This window comes from Saccostrea echinata, unplaced genomic scaffold (assembly GCF_033153115.1).
Source record: "Saccostrea echinata isolate AGI-Se365-2 ecotype Australia unplaced genomic scaffold, CSIRO_AGI_Sech_v1 ptg000029l, whole genome shotgun sequence".
Taxonomy (NCBI): Eukaryota; Metazoa; Mollusca; class Bivalvia; order Ostreida; family Ostreidae; genus Saccostrea; species Saccostrea echinata.
The window spans coordinates 26,806,774-26,828,434 of NW_026889778.1; the positions used below are offsets into that span (position 1 = coordinate 26,806,774).

General features: G+C 33.1%; 1 protein-coding gene across 1 annotated transcript; it reads left to right on the plus strand.

The window, feature by feature from the left end:
* The first annotated feature begins 117 nt into the window (after positions 1–117).
* Positions 118–21,326, plus strand: LOC133195753 (ATR-interacting protein-like). The gene is made up of 16 exons (XM_061331679.1): positions 118–342; positions 2,055–2,199; positions 4,997–5,126; positions 7,831–8,182; positions 8,617–8,786; positions 8,981–9,431; positions 9,701–9,781; positions 10,804–10,993; positions 13,613–14,168; positions 14,490–14,663; positions 15,148–15,230; positions 15,919–16,061; positions 16,292–16,380; positions 16,733–16,813; positions 19,976–20,201; positions 20,892–21,326. Exons 2-16 carry the CDS (start codon positions 2,096–2,098, stop codon positions 20,978–20,980), a joined length of 2,919 nt encoding a protein of 972 aa, XP_061187663.1. The 5' UTR covers positions 118–342; positions 2,055–2,095; the 3' UTR covers positions 20,981–21,326.
* Positions 21,327–21,661: the final 335 nt, after the last annotated feature.

A 21,661-nucleotide genomic window follows, 5' to 3' on the forward strand; every position in this document is an offset into this window, starting at 1 on the left:
ATCTTTATATTTTTATACGAGCTTGACAGATACGATATAATTTAATGTATGAAACTAATATAGGAACGACTTGACAATAATTTAATGGCGGCAATTCTGAATTGTGCCAGGCTAAGTTCATGAAATTGAAAGAAAAATAGTGGCGTATGTGTTTAATTTGGAGAAACATACGGATTAACGAAGAAGCAAAGATCTATGTTATATATCGTCTTATTTATTACACCAGAATCATATCTCTGATAACTCGAAATTTAATAAATACTAACTTGTTTAAACTTACTGCCAAGAACTGTCTTGTTTGACAATGACGTGGGTGTAATCCTGAGAAACAACAGCTGTCTGGTAAGAAAACTTGACATAAGATAATTTTTCTCATTGTTTTGCTGTATTTTGTACAAAACTGAGATTGATAATTGCTTTATTTTCTAAGGAGTACTTAAGGTATTTCGAATTTTCTCTTCAATGTGTTGTTTTTTCAGCAGTTCAGGTTTTCTGAAGCAGTGCTTTTGAAATTAGTCAAAAGTGATTATCTATAGCCTAATTGTTTAATTCACCAGGATTGAAAACTCGTCTTTAATTCTAAGGTTAAACTGAAAGTTATTTTTTTTATAACCGTGATGACTGAAAATTGTGATGAATCAGACGTGAATAAATAACTCAACTGACACTTAACAGTCTAGACGAACTCTAAAAACGGCGTGAACTCCGAAAATGAAGTCTTTGGCTCCATCATGCATTGCGGCAAAATGGCCTCCGATGTAAACAAAAGATGGATTGTCGTTCGCTTTCTCCAAATATACGGCTGCATAATGGCTGTATTTAGTGCATTGTGACTTTATTTTAATTTTTGTTGAATGGATAATTATATTTATTAAATTATTTTGTGGACATTGACTTATTTATTGCTTCAAACTCTTGCATAGTAGTAAATTGGATATACGACATCGAATTCAATACTGCTGGTTAGAATTATTTTCTTATTTGATTTATTGTCACCTTGATTTAAATTTTATGTTGTTCATACAATATAGGTGCTTTTATTTGTTTTTGAAGACACCCAGCTTGTATTTATTTTAATTAGAAAATGCGTATTTTTCACCATGGAGCAGATATATTCACAGGTTCATTTTTAGAAGACATGTTGTGACATAATTTCTAGAAGAATGGTTTTTAAAGATTTCATATTGATAGATAATAGTTTTAAAAATGTTTTAATAATAATATCTGTTCGTATGTGATAAAAAATCAGTAAATAACGACGGTAAGAACTTACGTGTTCAATTCTGATGCCGTACACAAATAAAAATACCGGAATGCTAATTTATGTGTAAAATTTAGTCAAGTTTTTAAAGTTACAATATATATTGTCCCATTTTGCATATATATCCCTTTTATTATGCATATTTACTTCTCAAACGTATCATTTTCTCTGTAATTGACCTGACTTCAAACGTCAACTTTGAAAGTAAATATCTCCTTTTTTGCAAATAAAATCAAAAATCTGACAAATACGATCTCTTCCGAAGTCTTTTATTTAGCATTTCTGAGTACTGGTATGATTGCCATACTTTCCAAAACTTTGCACAGACAGTTTTTGTAGACCCATCATTTTTGCCGAAAAATCGCCATTTTTTGTGCGTGTGCGCATGCGCGGACTCTTTTTTCGGAGTCTTTTTCAGTCTCAATTTCTTACTTCCGGAAACGCCGTTTTTGGAGTTCGTCTAGACTGCTTAATAGAGTTCACTTTTATTCACGAGTGAAATTGAATTTTGAGTATTTGCAGTTCTCTAAGAAATGTATTATAATCTTAACCTGTAAAAAAAAAAGCAAATTTGGTTAATGAAATGAAGAACTTAACTTAAAAAAAAAAATAGAGGAGTTAGACCTTGAGCTGAAACATCAGATATCATGCAGCTAAAGCAGTTTTCATTTTATAAGAGATAAACTTGATTTGAATACATGTTAATCTGGATTTTTTATTTTCCTTGTTTTATTTAATTTTATGCAATTTTGATTTATCATTTGCCGTAAAAAGAATATCATTTTTATGACAGGAATCCATAAAGAGAGAATAAAGAAACCATGGTGATTAGACATGGCCAATAACCCTTTATTTTCCTGCATTACGGGTAAAACAGGCAAGCGCTTTACTTATAACCTGGAATCAAGTAGAGACAGTCCTTTGCCTGGTAGTTATAGGTAATGTGTATAAAAAAAATTCTACAGGCCATGATTATAACTCTCCAATAAATCACAAGCGTCATTAGGGTTGGACAACCTTCGCAATATCGAAATGTTTGAAATATAAAAGCCTCTGTGGTTAGTCTGCGACGTCCACTTTAATGAGTACTTTAAATATTTCTTCAAACTCGATGTAACATAAATTTTGATTTAAAGTATACATGTACAGGTTTATTTTCTCTGATTTGAACATGTTGCGTGTAGAACTTTTTCATTCCGTTTCTTACGGTGTAGCAGAGAAGTGATGTAAGCCTTACCTATTGATTGCCTATTCATTGTAGAAAGCGCTGTTTTCACAGACTGGATCCTGTGACCTTTGCCCCAGTTTTTCAATGGTAGCACTTGCTCTGAAGAGTAATGCACAGAATCTGATATGTTACTTATGCCCATCAGCACATGTGATATTGGCACATACAAAAATTCCAAACTATTTAGGAAATTTTAAAATGCAACTATTTTTCAGCAGTTTTATCTAGTTTTAATAACATTTGGTACATGTTTAGGAAACAAGATCAAAAAAGTAAAATGTAGATAAATTATTCTTTAATTGTCCAAGTCAAAATGAAAAGTGAAAAATCATTAGAGCCACAATCTTGTCAGAGACTTCTGGTTTGAAATGTGTAGTCTGTTATTGTAGCTTTATTACTTAATGTCTTCTTAATGTCACAAACATTTGAAAATGTGATATGGCATAGCTATAATCTTCATTTCAGTGAGCAAATTACTGTAGGCATAATATTTGATCAAAAAGTAAAGTTCTGAGTAGAGTTTAAAAAAGCTAGATATAATACAAATATAATACAACTTAAAAATGGTCATTCTAGTTGAATTATTTTGAAAATACTATTTTGTAACATTATTGAAATAAATTTTATTGGTCAATGGGTCGAGCGTACTTTACATTAAAAACAAGGAAAAACACCACCTAGACTTATCAACAATTAAAATACTGCTTTTAGTTTTATTAGACCTGGGCAGTTTATTTTCTACTTTATTTACAGATTGACTGAAGTTAATGCCAAAGTCAGCTGTAGGTCTCTGCAACTGAGTTAGGTAATAATTTCACTGTCACGATAGTCTGAAACACTAATTTAGCTGCTAATAGGATAAAGTACACATATATGAATACAATCCATTTTTAATTTAAGATAATTCATTCCTCAGATCCAGAAAATCAGCTGTTAAGTACATGTAATTGAAAATACATTACTTATAAAAATGTCACTGAATTCACGAAGTTATGTGAATATATACTCATGTTATCTCTTCAAAAGTTCATCATAATATTTAATCATATTATATAGGGAAAATTATGAAATCTCAAATATATTTTCAGGAAACATGAATAAAAGCACAAATTATGCATTTTCTAATTGAAAATTGATCAACAAAACTAGTATATTTTAGGTTAAAAACTATACAGGTGTAGGTATCCTGGAGAAAAAAAAATGTATGTTTTTATACCTGTGCAGCATTTTAGTTCTTCTGTCAACTTCAGTATTGTTATATAGTGCATATTATTATCCTTCAGAATTATACAGTCAATCGGATTGGTTTAGAGCATGTCATGTGCGGGGAGACAATTTGTGATTTCTCCCTCATGTGCGGGGTGACAACTCTTTTGTCTCCCTTCAAATGACAATGAAAAAGCCCAAGTGAGCGTGCAGGGTGACAATTGTGCTGTCTCATTTTAGATGAGAATAAAATGTCGTAAACTATATAATTGATATATATGCAGGATTTGTGAACAATGAATTCTAATTGTGACAACAAAGTTGTCTATTGACATATTTTAAAAGTATGAAATTATATATATAGCAGTGGGTAGGAGAAAAGAGGAGGATTGAATTATCTTCTACTCTTATTTTATCAAATTTAGGTTCTTTAGGGTAATAAAACTATTATGGACTGTTTAGAAGGGAGACATCACAAATTATCAGTTCCGAGTAGGGTTGTCACCCTTGGATGACAACTCTACTCGGACTTGATATTTAGTGATGTCTTCCTTCTAAACAGTCCATAATTGTATATTGTAAAAAACATTTGATATGATTGCAAGATAACACAGATCACTTCCAATTTTATTTCATGCTAAAAAACATTAATATTTAAGGCAAGATAAGTCTGATTAAGAGAAACCAGATTTCTCTAAAAATGTAATTTTTGGTACTTTATTGTGGTGCAAATGTCTTCTTTGTACAAGACCATTTCTTAGACATCAAAGAACCTTGATTCATATTAAGATGCACGACATGAAAATTGTTGCATGAAAAAATTTCAATTTAAGCATCATTCTGAGATTTTGATAAAATAATAATTTCAAGAACTTTTGTTCGTGACTGAGGAGCAGATATCCTTTAATGTTTTAAACAGTCCTTAGCAAGTTCTACAGAATGCATTCATAAAATTTATTGTTTAAAAACTACCTTAAATTTTGCACTGAAAAAGACAAAAAAAGGATTAAATCTCTTTATTTCTATGACTGAGTGTTACATAAGCCCAATATCCTGTATCTTTATACGTACTGAAATTGAGTCAAATTAAACAACTTCTTGAGTCTCCTTCGAAACAAGTCATCCTCTTGAAAAAAAAAAAGAAATGGACTACATGTAACTGTTAATGTTCATGTGATGTCAATTACGACAACCAGGTTTGTTTTCATTGTTTGATTATTACCGATAGGATATTTTTCAATCTGAATCTGATTTGAATGTGTAATCAACCGTGGCTTTATTCTTAGGTCATTTCATTTTAGACCCCTTCAGTCCAGCAATGTAAACATGCAAGGCTCTAACAATCAGTCTCCGAGAGCAAAGAGAAGAAAGACCGAGGAAAAGGAGGAGGAGGAAGAGGAGAAATGGGATGACGATTTTATGTTGACACAGGTCTGTTTATATAAAACCCCTAGTTGATAGTACGTGTGTTCAGGCTTCGGGGCCATAAAACTTAATCAAGCTCACTTTTGATCTCAGTCTCACATTTACCAAAGGAATTAATAGTGGAAAAGTGAGACTGAGATCAAAAGTGAGCTCGTCTAAGTTTTATGGCCCCGGGACCAGATCAGGGCTGTATTTGTAACAACTACATAGCACTACATAGAGTGATGATCTAGAGTATTCAGTATGCTAACCTAATCACTACATAGGAATAACAAGTGTAAATTCATACAGTGCATTCAAAACTCCCTGCAGATATCTTGCATAGCAGCTAGTCTAGCTGCTATGATCTTGAACATAGCTCTGATGTACATGTCATTCTAGAACTATGTAGTGAAGGTATGATAAAGGTCCTGTTATTTTAGCTGTTAATTGATCATTCCTTGGAACTGGAGGTCCTTGTTAAAGTGAAAAGTTCAAGGTATATGCACTTTTTCCTCTTTCTCTACATGATGTCCGAAATTGTACACTGGTTTGAAAAAAAAAGCTATTGTTTTCTGAATACTGTAGATTGGAAAATAACATGATGTTATCAATTTCTTTATGTTCACTATCATTTTTCCATGAAATGAAACCCATAGTAATAAAAGATTATCAGATCACACAATAAAGAATCCGTCACAAGGCACACCCCTATAGCATGAAATTAAAACCACAACTATTGGTATGTACCCTTGTGACAAATTGTGAAATTTTAGCAACCTTGAATTAAAACAACTTACATGTACATTCATTTGCCAATTGATTCACCCTTAATAAGACATTCCAGTTACAAATCAAACTAGATGTAGGTCACTTTGTGAATGTGTGAGATGTAAGCATTGTTTTGTATCAAATATTTGGCTTACTTACCTAATTTGTGTGAATTTGTAAAAAATTAAAAGATTCCATTTGTTGCTTGTCACAGTATTTTTTTAAAATTACCATGGACAATGAATTTGTGACCTAGAAATTATTTTAGGGGTTGCTGAAAAAAAAAAATACTGTAAACATGGTTATATTGAAGGATTGAAAGTTTGACAATATCACATTTTTAGAAATTTTGTGAGTGGAAACATTGGTGGTCTACAAGTATTTAACATTGGTCTTGAATTGAGATGAGTATTGGTACAAAAAAAAAATGTACTGTAGTATATCGGTATTTTAACTAGTGTATTATGATATATATATATATTGATATGTAACACTTTTCATTTTTTGTTCCAAATTTTTTTTTAAAAAGAACATTATCTCATCAGTTATTAATGTAATATTGTTAATTAGGAATACATGTAATTCTTCAATCAACAGAAATAGGGATTTAATGGGATCCATACAACTATAATGCAAAATTCTATGTCTTAGAAAAAACATGTGTATTACATTTTGTAAACCACTAATATGATGCAAATTCTAATTTGTAATCCATGTCGAAAAAAATGGTATTCTGGAGTGCTGTACCGCTAACCAACTTGAGCAAAACATTTTGTGATAAACCAGCTAGTATACCATTACACCCCTACTCTTGAACAGGAATTAGAAAGTTGATAAATGGGCAATTTGACATTTATTAGTCATTGGTCAATTTTTTCAATGTTTCCACATTGTCAAAGTATCCACGTTTAGTATATACACTACAAAAAGGATGTCAGGTACCTTATGACCTTTGATATGACCTTTAACTTTTTTTTTTATCCCTTTATCTTTTTAATCTTAAAGAGGCAAGGCTTTTGATACATTTTGCAGCTTTAATGATTGTCAGAAAATGTCAACTAACCAGGATAGTGACTTTTGACCTACTGTAAAAAAGAAAAATTAACGATTAATTACATGTAGATTTGCCTGAAAATGGTACAGATTTTTTCTGTCATAGATCAGTTAAAAAGTTAATGAAACTATTTTGCTGGTATTTTTGGAAGGGGAAAGAAATTATCAATGATGGAAAGCTGGTTTACAGAATAAAAGATTATCTCATAATTAAGGTTTTCTATGTTAATCTAGCAACCTGTACAGATTGCACAAAATTCAAAGAGCTAGGTTCGTTTTATCCATAAAATGGCCCTTTCCATATAGACCAACTTACTGACAAAGTCCAAATGTCCCATTTCAAACATCAATATAAAGTAGAGACTTATTGCTTTCATTTCCTATCAAAAAGTTTCCTCTGAGAGTCTAGGTATTGAAAAACAGGCTTTGTGAAATTGCAGTGTTCTTAAATTTTGAAGAAAATGGGCGTATTTGAGTACTTTTAGCAAAGAATTAAAATATGAGCCCAACCTTCAATCCAAAAAGTAAAACATTGATTATAATCTGATGAAAGAGTTCTTTCATTATATGATTAAACATTTAAGATCAGAGGTTGGGGTCTATGCAAAATATTGAAAAACAGCGTAAATTTTTGGCCATTTTTAAAGAAATTTTCAGGATTTTAGGATGATGCAATTCATGACGTCATAATACATTTACTAGCAAGAAAATTATGTCATTTTTAATAGATATGCAGTCATCAAGGATCTAAGTGAAATTTATTGTACTTTCAACTAAAACTGAGCTGTTTTGATATTTCAGAAAATTTACAGGGCCAAAAAAGACCCTTAGTGAAACTTGTTCTTTGGATTGAACAAGTGACAATGATGAAACTGAACTGGAATTCTGGTTAATTTTTTTTTTTAAGGAAAACATTGCCGAGTTAGATGAAATGGCCAGGGCAGCCATCACCGGGCAGACAAAACACCGTGGGACAGATCCTGGCCCCTCAACCACCCCTTTGTCTCGGCAAACATTTCCCAAGGCTCCTTCTGCTCCAACGTTCATGCACAAGACTTCCACCCCTTCAGGCAGAGTGACGTTTAAGCCCCCAATGGGTCCCGGTGTGTCAAACATTTCACTTCCTCATCATTCCGATTCCAGCTCCTCTAAGAATACTAACTCCTCCAGAAATTCTAGCACCACACCATATCCTGGTTCCCTTTCTTCGGGCAGAAGGTCCACCAGTTTATCTTCGCATGATAACTCTTCGAAATCTGGTATACACAGAGAATTATTACTAAACTAAATTTATTTGGCACAGCATGTAATACTAAGCAGATTGCACCACAATTAATTATTAACAATGATTGACACTTTTCTTCTTGAAATTGTATTTCTGTAAACATGGTTATATTGAAGGGTTGAAAGTTTGACAATTTCAATATTTTTAGAAATATGGCAAGTGAAAACTTTGACGATCTGAAAGTATTTGTGATTGCTCTTTAATAAGAATGTGAAAATTGACAAGTGGAAACTTTGACGAATTTTAGTCATTTGTCAATTTTGTCAGTGTTTCCAAGTTGTCAAAGTTTCCACTTTTATTTCTTACTAAATTCTGCATGTATACGTGGAAATGATGTACATGCAACAAACAAATTCAAATGTAAATGAATCCAGCATTCATATAAATTTAAAACATATTTCTATTTAGCTGGATCAGTGGAGATTCCTTTCCAGCCCCCAAACAGGAAACCAAATCTGTCCTCCAGTAGTAGCTCCTCAGTGTCCTCAGAGAGCCTAGGAATGAAGAGTCCTATATCTGAGGGCATTAGAGAGGAGCTGGAAAACTACAAACAGCAATGTGATCTCCTTAAAGTTGAGGTATAAATTTTTCTTTGTTTTTGTAGTCTTCTGTAGGTAGTCTATTTTCTCAAAAAAATCTAGTTTAAACATTAAAAAATAAAGTGTGTTAAAATACACATGAACTTTAATATTTTTAAAATTAACCAAAAAAAAAAAAATGACAGAGCAGGTGCTTTGAATGAATGTTTTAAGTTGCTGAGGTATTCCTTCAGATGGAATCCATAAAACAAGAACTGTATGTTAAGGAGGGAGAAAACAAAATTCTTAGAGAGAAACTCGAAACAAAAGAAGCAGAACTCAGTGCAAGTAAACAACAAAAACTCAAGCTCACTGAGCAACAAATGAAGGAACAATCACAGAGAGAGAGGCAGCTCAAGGCCGAGATACAGAGTCTCAACACTCAACTGCAGTTCAAAGAGCGAGACTTGGCTGAGCTAAGGGAGAAATGTCGAGATTTAGAGACTTCTGTGTCTGCTGCAGGAGATTCACAGATTCCGTCAACTTCCTCGGCACACCATAGTCCAAGGGTCAGAAAAGTTGTGGTGTCGCCGAAGGGAAAACGGAGCGGGTTCCCGAGTACAAAGTCTTTTTTAGTGGAGGAGGGATCTCAGCTTGTTCAACCTGCACAAAGTAAAAAGGATGATGTGGAGATGAAAGATGCTGGTATGCCTGTATTTTGACAGTACATGCCATTGTATTAAAGACAATTTTGTAATTGTAAGATGAATATTTCAGGTGCAGGTCTTTTGGGGGAAAGTTGTTACAGAATAAAAATTAAAATTAAAATTTTTTTTGATAATTTTTAATATCATGTGCATGTACCAAAAATTTTTTATTATCTTATTTTGAGTAAAAATTCATAAATTTTTTTTAATTTCAAATATGACTTAATTTTCATAATCATAAATTGATTTAAAAATTTTTTTTTCCAGCAATAACTGCTGATATCAAGGAGGAAACAGAGAAGAAGGGCAGAAATAGAAGATTTCAACTTAAAGTGGAACCATCAAAAGGTTAAAAAAAATTTCTCTTAAACAGTTGGAAAAGAAATTGTAAGATGTGGGGGACATAAATAAGATGTCAAAAGAGACAGGTTGATCAGAGATAATCTAAATGAAGGGAATGACTTTTAACAATGAGACTACGTATATAGAAAATAATACATACTCTTTTCCATATTACATTCTATATCAGCCCGAGACACCACTATCAGCCAGAGGGCAGTAGGTTTTGAAAACTTTAAATTTTTCACCATTTTCCCGATTTTTTTTGCTGTGCTTCGTCATAATGAGCTGATTTTTGGTATGTGTCTTTATGTTGATGACTTATAGATCAAGTTTGAATTTAGGTCATTTGACACACATTGCCAAAAGTTACTGTCCTTTAGGCATTTAAATTTCTCTTTCTCAATAGTTTAAGAGAAGTTTACATTTATATGAAAGAGTATTTGTGTCTTTTTTTTCTGCACATAAATACAAACAGAACGTATCAGGTTTGATGTACATGTGTCTTCCATTAAACTTAATGGAAATGTTAAAACAGTTAGATGAAGCTCTTTACAAAGTTAAAGAAAAGGTCATTATGAAATGTTCCTTGAATACAAGTTATGTGTAGTGATCATGGTGATAATGATATAACATAATTCAGTACATACTGTTATTATTTTCTATAACAGTAAAATAAACAATTTTCACGTACATACTGTAAACATACTTTTTTTTCCCACGTGGTCATAATTCCGAAGAATCACAATTTATGTTCAATCCACAGGGTAGAAAATTGCACAAATTTCTTGGAATGCAGTTGTATATCTTAAATGCAATTGATGTACGTTGTGACAAATTTCCACCGCATGCTTGTGACTGCGTACATAGCAAAAAAGATTTCATGAAGAAAATTGTACATCTTCAGTATTATGATTGTGTAATATATCCAACTTGAGTGTGATTTCGTGTATAACTCCTACAAAGAGATACAAAAATCAACTGTTTCCTAAAATTCCTAACTCTTTGTTTCCTTATTCAACTATTTACAGGCACTGTTACTGGTAACCACTTCCTGTCTAAGCTCTCTGAGGTGAGTTTACAAGGATTACCCGGTCCAGGGAGCATTCCAGACAGAGGGCTAATGGGATTACTCCAGATGAATCCTCCATCCATGGATCTGCAGTCCTTCCTGTTTGACAGGGACAGCACTAAACTGCTCTCACCAATTCCAACCAAAAGGTCTGTGCCTCTCAAAATGTCTGTGCTTCTGTTAGTCCTAACAAAGAGGTCAGTGCTTCTATTATTTCATTTAGTATACCTTATTTTATATTTGCTATCTTCGTGGTAGAACAAAAGTGAAGGTCTGTGCCCCTGTCAATCTCAGCCAAAAAGTATATGCCTCCCGACTATCCCAACCAAATGGTCTGCCCCTGTCAATGCCAACCAAATGTCTGCCCCTGGAAATGCCAATTGCAACCAAATGGACTGCCCCTGTCAATGCCAACCAAATGGTCTGCCCCTGTCAATGCCAACCAAATGGTCTGCCCCTGTTAATGCCAATTGCAACCAAATGGACTGCCCCTGTTAATGCCAACCAAATGGTCTGCCCTTGTCAATGCCAACAAAAATGCCCTTCTCCGTGTCTATCCAAACCATAAGGTCTATTCCCCCATCAATTCCAGGTAAAGTTTTTGTACATCTCATCATTCCCAACCAAAAGGTATGTGCTTTTGTCAATCCCAACCAAAATGCCCTTGTTATCAAACTGACAGCATAATTTGATTAATAGTATTTAATGCAAATTCATCTTGAATTTACATGTTTCAGCAGTCAGAATGTATAAAATCTTTAATTCTATTGAATGACCTCATCAATACCTTATACAGATAAAAATCACAGTTATTTTCTCATAATCTTAACAGAGTCTGTGTTCATGCTCAGAGCTTCTCTGTATTGTCAATTTATTTATTGAAGCTGTTTCCAATATAGTGTTAATTTCACACTTTTGTTCTACCATTAAGATAGCAAATATAAAGTTAAGTATACTACATGTACTAGTAAACGAAATAAAAAGCTTTATACATTATTTGCAGCACTTTGAGTAAAGATTTACTGTCCATATAAAGTAGAATATTTTTGGTATCTTATATATTAATATGTTTTTTTTATGTTTCATATTCATATCATAGGACAGATCCATTTTTTTTCCTTTTCCTGAGAAGGATGGGGTGTATATTATATGTGACTTTTGCTTTTTTAGCTCACCTGAGCCAAAAGCTCAAGTGAGCTTTTCTGATCCAAATTTGTCTGTTGTCTGTCAGCGGCGGTGGCGTTGTCGTTGTAAACTTTTCACAATTTCATCTTCTTCTCCAGAACTACTGGGCCAATTTCAACCAAACTTGGCACAGAGTATCCTTGGGTGAAGGGGATTCAAGTTTGTTCAAATGAAGGGCCACACCTTCTTCCAAGGGGAGATAATCATGAATTCATGAAAAATGAATGGCATCATTTAAAAATCTTCTTCTCAAGAACCACTGTGCTTGAAAATATGAAACTTATATGGAAGCATCCTCAGATAGTGTAGATTCAAGTTTGTTCAAATCATGACCCCCGGGGTAGGGTGGGGCCACAATGAGCGATCAAAGTTTTACATAGGAATATATAGGAAAACTCTTTAAAAATCTTCTTCTCAAGAACAGCAAAGCCATGATAGGTCATATTTATATGGAAGCATTCTCAGGTAGTTAAGATTCAAGTTTGTTCAAATCATTACCCCTAGGGGTAGGGTGGGGCCACAATGGATGATCAAAGTTTTAAATAGGAATATATAGGAAAACTCTTTAAAAATCTTTTTCTCAAGAACAGCAAAGCCATAATTGGTTAAATTTATATGGAAGCATCCTCAGGTAGTGTAGATTCAGGTTTGTTCCAATCATGACCCCCGGGGGTAGGGTGGAGCCACAATGGGCGATCCAAGTTTTAAATAATAATACATAGGAAAAATCTGTAAAAATCTTCTTCACAAGAACAACAAAGCCATGATTGGTTAAATTTATATGGAAGCATCCTCAAGTAGTGCAGGTTCAAGTTTGTTCCAATCATGACCCCTGGGGGTAAGGTGGGGGCCACAATGGGTGATCAAAGTTTTACATAAAATATGTAGGAAAAATTTGTAAAAATCATCTTTTTCTCAAGAACAGCAAAGCCATGATTGTTTTTTTATGGGTGCATCCTCAGGTAGTGTAGATTCAAATTTGTTTAAATCAGGACCCTAGGGGTAGGGTGGGGCCACTATGGGCGATCAAAGTTTTACATAGGAATACATAGGAAAAAGCAAGCCTTTTAAAATCTTCTTCTGGAAAGCAATAATTAGTCATATTTAAATGCAAGCAACCTCAGGTAATGTAGATTCAAATTTTGTTCAAATCATGACCCCCCAGGAGAATAGAGGGGCCATAACAGGGGATCATAGTTATACAAAGGAATATAAATGATATATCAATAAAAATTGTCTTCCTAAGAACAGCATAGCCATTATTTGTCATATTAATTCAAAAGCATCCCTTTGAAGTATAGATTCAAGTTCAAATTAACCCCCCCCCCCCCCCCCTCCTCGAACCACTTTTATATCAAAACTTTTCAAGATTGAACTGATTTCTGCTTTTTGCTTTTTCCTAGCCAGAGTGCTCAGGTGAGCGATGTGGCCCCTGGGCCTCTTGTTCTAAAGAGGGGTTCAACATTTCAGATGGGATTTTTATCATAGATTAGTATATCAATTTAATGATTTGTTCTGCCCATGAGATTGAAAAAAAGTTCAATCTTGAAAATTAATATACATGACATACTCGAATTTTACAGAATGTCTGACAAAAAGCCTGCTATTGACAGACCAAAGCTGAGGCCCATAGTGTCAACAAACAGTTACTCAAGGGCAATGGAAGGCATACACAGCATTCTGAGTGGTAGTAACCAATCACCTCTCATCTCTCTTCTGGATTTGTCTCATGCTAACATATCAAGTGAGCAATCAGCAAGCTCCTTACAACCACAGGGCTTGTCTTCTGAAAGCCAAAGTGCCCTCTTGTTTTTACCCTTACTTAATGACTACCTGTCCAATTACATCGAGATGATGAACTGTTACGTAGAAAGAGGACAGACCCTACTGAGTCCTCAGAGCTCTTCATCGTCTTCATTTGGACCCTCCAGCTCATCAGATAGTACAATGGACTCGCTTAGCAGCTCGTTGAACACACTGTTGCGAGATGGTGCAGCCTATGCTAATAGTTTGGAGTCGCAGGCTCTCAGTGCTCTTACTGTTTTATATAAACTTGTTCTCTATTGTGATGCTGTAAGGGACATTCTGTTGTGTTCTGATGACGTCTTATCAGACTCCAGTGTATCGAGTTTTGAGAAGGTATTGAAAGAATATTCATGAATGACAGTTAGATGAATACCATAAAATAATGTGGAAATTTATGCTAACTATACAAGAAGAAATCCTTTGTGTAAATTATATTCTTCAATTTCCATGCATAACATTTCTGCTACTTTTTTTATATTTAAAAGAAATCAAAAAAATACATCTATATTTAAAGTACCTTCTGTCAAAATTATGAAAAATTTAGTCAAGTCATTTCACTCAGAATATCATTTTGTTATAATAAGTAATATAAAAATGACAAACAAGCTCCTACTCTAACATTATTTTCATTAGAATTTGTAAATTGCCGTGTAGGTGGTGGAAGAGGAGATGGACCAGGATAATCCCCCCTCCTCTCTAAGCTCCATATCCAGTAGTCAAAGCAGCACTAACAGTGTCAGACAGAGTGTGCTGGACTGTCATATGTTAGGCAAGATCATCAGACTGGCCAATCCTGGCAAGGCTTCTAGTGAGGGGGAGGAGCCAAGGGTGAGACATGCATATTGATTTATGTAGATAAGATATTGGGTTATCATCAGATTGACCAATCATCATAGAGTATCTAAGAAGGGGAAGGCAAGGGTGAGATATGTATATTAATTTATGCTGATAAGATATTGAATTACCATTGGACTGGCTAATTTTCATAAGGCATCTTGTGAGGGGGGAAGCTCTCGGGAAAGTGTGGCATACATTGATTTATGCAGAGAAGGTACTGTATATTCTTTTAATAAAAATACACGCAAGAAATAAATTATTATATAAATCTGTGAGAAGCACCACTCACAATATTAAATCACTTGATTTTAATTTTTTAATTGCTTAAATGCATGTAAAACTCATCAACAGTCAACTCGCCATTTATTTTTTCGCATATTTATGAGTCATTTCTCAATTTAAGTACTCGAGTAAACTAAGGAATCTATATAGTATTGCTACATAAAGATCATATGCAGCTTATTTCCTTTTACAGAAATATAATGAATGGGTAGTACACAAGGCATTGAGTATCATCAGGGTTCTAAGTGAGAACTGCAGAGATGACCAGCTAGCCCGGTAAGTGTTTCGTACATATATATATGTTGTCTCAGTAAATAATGATACTGTACAGAATTACAGTCAAACCTTGTTATCTCGAACTCAAAGGGACAGAGAAAAGACTTCGAGATAACGAGGATTCGAGATATCCAGGTTAAAATACTTAAAGAATACATGTAAGTGGTTAGGACATCCAAGTCACTTTGACATATCCATGGTATTCAAGACATCAGTGTTCAAGATACCGAAGTTCAACTGTAACTTGCTGTGGTAGGAATTATCTTGCAATGGTAGTTTCTACTGTTTCTTGCTATAGGTGAATTCAAGGAAGAGTAAATAAATGGTATATTGGTCACTATATGCAGGTTGAAGAGTTTATATTTACACAAATTCAAAAACCAGCTAATAGAAGTCCAGATAAAAAAATTAAGTGAAATTAAACATCTGCTAATTTGATAACCCTGCACAATAAAAGTATGTACTTGTCAACTTGACAAGCTGACCAGAAAGAATAATTTCTTCATAATTTGTAAATGTCTAAAAAGTTGAACGTAAAATCTTGCTGACACATCCAGGACTGTATTTTATGTCCTTAAATCAAAATTGAAATTAAAAATCAAATGTTTTTCCATATACTTCAAATTCCTTCCTGTCATTTGGAAATATGTGATCTTTTTGTTTCATATGGACATTTAATTTTTTTCAGCATACTTCCAGTCATTGGAAAAGGTGTGCTCTCTAATTGTTTGAAATGTTCATCTACCCCAGCTGTTGTCTTGGGAGGGCTAGACACCATGTGTTCATTAAATAAGCATGAGAAAGCTGTTTTGATGGCTTGTTCCTGTCCAAGTAAGTTATTTTTCCACTGGAGAAGAAGGATTCATTAATTGAGAGTAGAGTATGTCAAGTATGGTGGACTGAAAAAAAATATTGGGTATTCGACAAATATAAAATTTAATTGCTTTCTTTGGTCATGTTGATGATGCAGTTTTAAAATTTCTTCGCCTGTAAAATTAGTGTATCAAGAAAAAAAAGAGAAGACATACATATATAAAAGAATGTCTACTTTATTTTGGTAGATCAATGTGTTCTTTTGCCACTATATCAGCTGTGCTCTTCACCAGTAGCCTTGTTTTCAGATGAGATCTTGGTAGAATTTGCAGCAAAGGTAAATATATTCCACACATAAGAAAGAAGGACCCTATGCTAAGGGAGATAAATGTACAATTGTTATGCTTCATTGATACTCTGATAAGGGAGTTAACTCTCAGTGGCATTAAATTTAAATGACTATTACCCCATTTTAAAAATGTCAAGTTAAAAGGCCACTGTCAAATTTTGCCCCGCAAGGTAAGCTGAAATTGTATGCATTTTAGTTACAAAAAAGATTTGTATTAACCCTGTATTGTATTAAAAATTGACAATATTGCAAAAAAAAATTGCTTTTAATGAGTAGAGGGTCATTCTTTTCGAAAACTTTTGAACTCAACATAATTTTCTTGCCTTCATTTTTTTCCCAGACTTTAAGATGCCTTTCCAGTGTTGGGAGTCATAATAAAGAAGGAATGAATCTTCTGTTGGATACACAATGTAAATCTCAGGTTGGAATTTTAAGACTTCAGATGATAATGAGCTTTAAAGCATTGAAAGTTTATCCCCCCCCCCCCCCCCAAAAAAAAAAAGCTGTATGTATTAACAAGAATTTCAGACATTTTTTTGAGTCCTATAGTTATACCCCCTGTAAACAATGTTTGGGGGGGGGGTTATTGGAATCAGCATGTCTGTGTCTGTAGATGTGACTTTGTAAGGACCTGTTCTTAGAGACTATTGCATGAATTTGTCTGAAAAGGTTCACTTCTATATAAATAGGGATCTGACCTATAGGGCCGGGCTTGGTTTTTTCTCTACAAAAAGCTTGTCGATTTCCCTTCTGATTAATGACATTAGGCTGAATACATGTAACAATTTGTTTTTCATAAATCTTTATTTCAGTGAGTAGAGGTAGGAGGAACACTTTCATTGATATTCTGAGTTTGTTATCTTCAAATGTAATAGTTGATATTTTTTCTTTACTTCTCATTGTACATAATGGTAATATCCACTGTCTCTGGAATTCTATTCTTCATATCTAGACTATTTATTTTACAACATATTTCCGTGGATATAATAAAAACATGCCATTAATGTGTGCAAATTATATAGGCCTAAATGAAATCCAAGGGAGTACAGTTACTGATATTTGTAGCCCTACTGTTTCAAAACTTAAGATCTTAGAACATTGACTGAAAACAAAAGTACATGTATGTTATTCTAAATATATTAAGCTCAAATAATTCAAGCAATACGTAACATACTACATGTAACCCAGACAAGCACTAGTAGCACAGACTGAATAAAAGCAATGTGATTAAATTCTAAGAAATATATACAATTGAAATTCATCGCAGCTCAATTTTGCTGAAAATACCTGTATCGAGTAACACAGAGTGAGTTATTCTTGTCCTCGGAGAAAGTGTGCTTATACTGAGATTTGTTCCGCCTGACTGACAACTGTACATTGGATAGTTACCATTTGATCTCTCTCTAGTGTTTCTTATATCAAGAATGGAAATGCATAAAGGATAGATAATTGAAGGAAAATAAACAAGTCTATAAAAAATTTAGAATAGTCTTTGGAAAGGCGAAAATCTAAAACTATAAAAGTGTGGCACCAGGTGGATTCGAACCCCCAACTTTAAAAAGAAAGTACCAACGATATAATAGTCAGCTCATATATCAACTGAGCTATTCTGATTATAAAATTGATTGGTATAAATTTGAAGCAGATTGTCAAAATCAAGTTTACTTAGTCATGTAGGTTTATTGTGGATTTCGACCCTAGGGCAGGGGTGCCCCTAAAAAAATCCTATCTTAAATTATTCCTTACATCCCAACCTATCAAAATATCACAATTTTATTTAGGGGCAGGCCTGCCCTGAAGGACTTCTTGGCCAAAATTCATGCAAAAATCAATGCTTTAATGGATAAATTTGTGTTTCGGCCAACTTTGGAGGTTTATTGTAAAGTTGTAAATAATAAATTTTAGTTGTAAAATACAAATTTGAAAAATTTAGACATATATTCGGTAAAAGACCACAAATAAAGATTGATTTTTAAATGTCACTTTTTCCGGGAAATTGTTCTCTCCTATATTTCAATTCTTTTGTAATAGTGAATACATCCTTTGGACACTGATAATTCACAATCTAAAGATGCGCACTTGATATTTTCATCATGATTAGATTATTTTTCATCATTTTACAGGTGTCTTTTTTTTTTTCATTTTTATTGACTTAGTCATATTGGGTTCATGTAGATTTGAAACATAGAATTAAGAAACTGCCAGTTAGTAAATTTGAAGAAAAATGTGAATTGCAGCTTAAAATCTCATCATCTAAACTAAAAAAATTGCCAAGTATTAAAAAAATGGTTTTAGGTAGATAGTCCCTACAAATCTGAGTCATGCAGAAACCTTATTAAAAAGTGTTACATCAAGATTACACTTTTTTTCCATCATATAAAGCTTTGTAATAAATAAAAAAGAAATTGTTTTCAAGCAATGACATTAATATGCATTTTCTATTTTTCTAAAAAAATGCAGACTTAAACAGTGCATCACACAGCAGATAGTGTAAATTCGTTCATTCCTTGGGAGTAATGAGTGAACATGCATCCAGTTAAAGATTAATTGATGAGTTCAGTGTGGGAAGCTGTTAGAGCATTTCTGATATAGCAGGTGTTATCTATATCTCCTGGGAATTGGGCAGAAGAATTAAAAATCTTGTCTCTGTCTTGATTTCAATTGATAGTCTGTCAAAACAACATACATAGTTACTGGATGACTAGCCTTTTATTTTCAAAATTTATTTGGTATAAAGTTATCAAGACTAATTTGATGTTGTATAATATGATTTTTTTTCATATCTCAACAAACAAATTGTAGAGTATCATGTCTCACAAAGATGACAGATAGTTGCAATTATTATTTTTTCAATCTTGTATAAAAAAAAGATTTTCTTTATATCATCCAATCAAAATTTTAGATAAAAGTCCGCATTTTTACTTTAAATGCATTTTGAAGATATCATCCAACACTGTATCTGTATCAATGTCAAAGCACTTAATAAAAAAAAAATATTCCGAATCATAAAAAATCCTTCATCATCTGACCACTGTCCATAGTTCCTACTAAGCCAAACGACTGCCATTGAATGAATGAAACAAAAGAGTACACTCACTGATTTTGCTGTCTAAAGAAAAAAAAACTTTCTCTTTTCTTTTGTCTACTTATTAGATGGTTTCAGGTAGAAAACTATTGGTGCCTGAACTCCTATTGTGTAATTATCGGACTCCTCCAGGTAACTTTTGGACATTTAAATAGCAATGTTTTAAGTAAGATATATGCCGAATACTGTTCTATATGTAAAATTATCAGACTGTTTTCGGCCCTAACGGGCCTCAAACAGTCTGATAATTTTACATATAGAACAGTATTCAGCATATATCCATTACATACATTTAAGGTACTGTAAAACTTGTCTAATCTGGATGCTGTGTATTTCAAAATCTCGTCCATTACAATTAAGTCCTTTTGCAGTAAAATATTCTCTAATCCAGAATGTTGTGTAATACTGCCAATTTCTATGGAACCAGCGGTGTCAAGATTAGACAAGTTTTACTACATATTCAAACCAGCATTACAGTTGTTTTTATTTTCATTTCAGCTGCAGAAATCAACAGTGCTTCTTTTGCACAAGATTTTATTGCAGTATCAATTAAATCAATCTTCTGAAGCCAAAAGAGTTCTTCAGAAGGGGACATTATTCCTACATAATCTCAGCCAAGTTGATGGCCAGTTTGAAGAACATCACTATGTTGTCCAGCATCAGTATGTGGAACTGATTTGTGGTTTAAACACCTTGTTTAAACCTGCAGAGTATGAAAATGAAAGTATGTATATTTCTTTTTTTTTTCTTGGGGGATTTAATGGGGTAGAGTAGGGGGAATGGGGAACAAAAAGAGTTGTAAATTTCAATCTGATGGTGTTTTATTGAAGTTGCTTTAATGCAGACAGTGTGTTCTAAGATATCACCCCTTCTGACCCTATTTCACATGTAATACCATTATGAAATAAATGCTGTATATACATGTATATGAAAAAAAAAATGAAATGAAAATAAAAACGGTTGAAACAAACACAGTTATAATGTATCCACGTTTATAGCAACATTACTTTTATTCCTTGCAGATTAATACATTCTATGAACTCTTTGGTTGTAACATACTCTATTATATCAGATAAAAATTGTTCATCCCAGGCACTTCACTATAAGCATGTTTTTACTGTAATAATTTTTTTTATCATTCTTGACAACTACTGTACTGTTATGAGTGTTGCAATGTTTTTTTTACACCAATTACTAGTTATTCTACATACATAGTCCATTCAAAAAAAATTATTTGTATGCATGTAGGTCATGCATGAATGTAATGTAATAGTTTGTAAAATTTTTGTAATGTTCTGAAATGTAATTTTTAGGATGTGCAATAGTAGAGTTGTGTAATGTTCTGAAATGTAATTTTTAGGATGTACAATACATGTAGCAGAGTTGTGTAATGTTTTGAAACATACTTTTTTAGGGTGTGCAATAGCAGAGTTGTGGTATTTTGGACGGGAGGACTCGGATTCTTCTCAGGATGATGACGATGATGAAATGGAAATCAGCTGATATTTATCCAGAGTAACAAATCACATATTGACCAAATCAAGTGACCTTGTAGTACATAAAATGTCTATTTTTGTATTTGGATTTTATAAATGGCTACATTAGAGTGTTGTGAACATTTGTGCAGAAAAAAAAAATTGTTACTATGTATATAACATTAGGAATATGAATCAACTAAATATCAGTTAAGTTATATTGTATAAAAATGTATTGTGTAGATATATAGAAAAAGGACACAAGTTACACCTTAGCTGTTATTAATGATAGTAAACTTGAAAGTTATGGAATTACTCCTGTTTGTTAAAGAGTCTCTCATTGTTTGTTGAAATAAACAATAATATATTTGTTACGATTTGAATGCTAATTTTAGTGCATAATAATGAAAAGATAACAGAAATATACACTGTATACAAAATGGAACCTAACATATTTAAGTTAACAGCATATGATACAGAAATCTAAGAGAAGTCAGAAATCTAAAAGAAGTCAATAGCATATGATACAGAAACCTTAAAGTAGTCAATAGCATATGATACAGAAATCTAAAAGAAGTCAACAGCATATGATACAGAAATCTAAGAGAAGTCAACAGCATATGATACTAAAATCTAAGAGCAGTCAATAGCATATGATACAGAAATCTTAGAGAAGTCAACAGCATATGATACAGAAATCTAAAAGAAG

Coding starts and splice junctions, on each gene's coding strand:
- LOC133195753 (XM_061331679.1), top strand. CDS start 2,096: ATGGCCAATAACCCTTTATTTTCCTGCATTACGGGTAAAACAGGCAAG. Junction 8,183..8,616: donor TGATAACTCTTCGAAATCTG/GTATACACAGAG, acceptor ATTTCTATTTAG/CTGGATCAGTGGAGATTCCT. Junction 9,432..9,700: donor TGTGGAGATGAAAGATGCTG/GTATGCCTGTAT, acceptor TTTTTTTTCCAG/CAATAACTGCTGATATCAAG.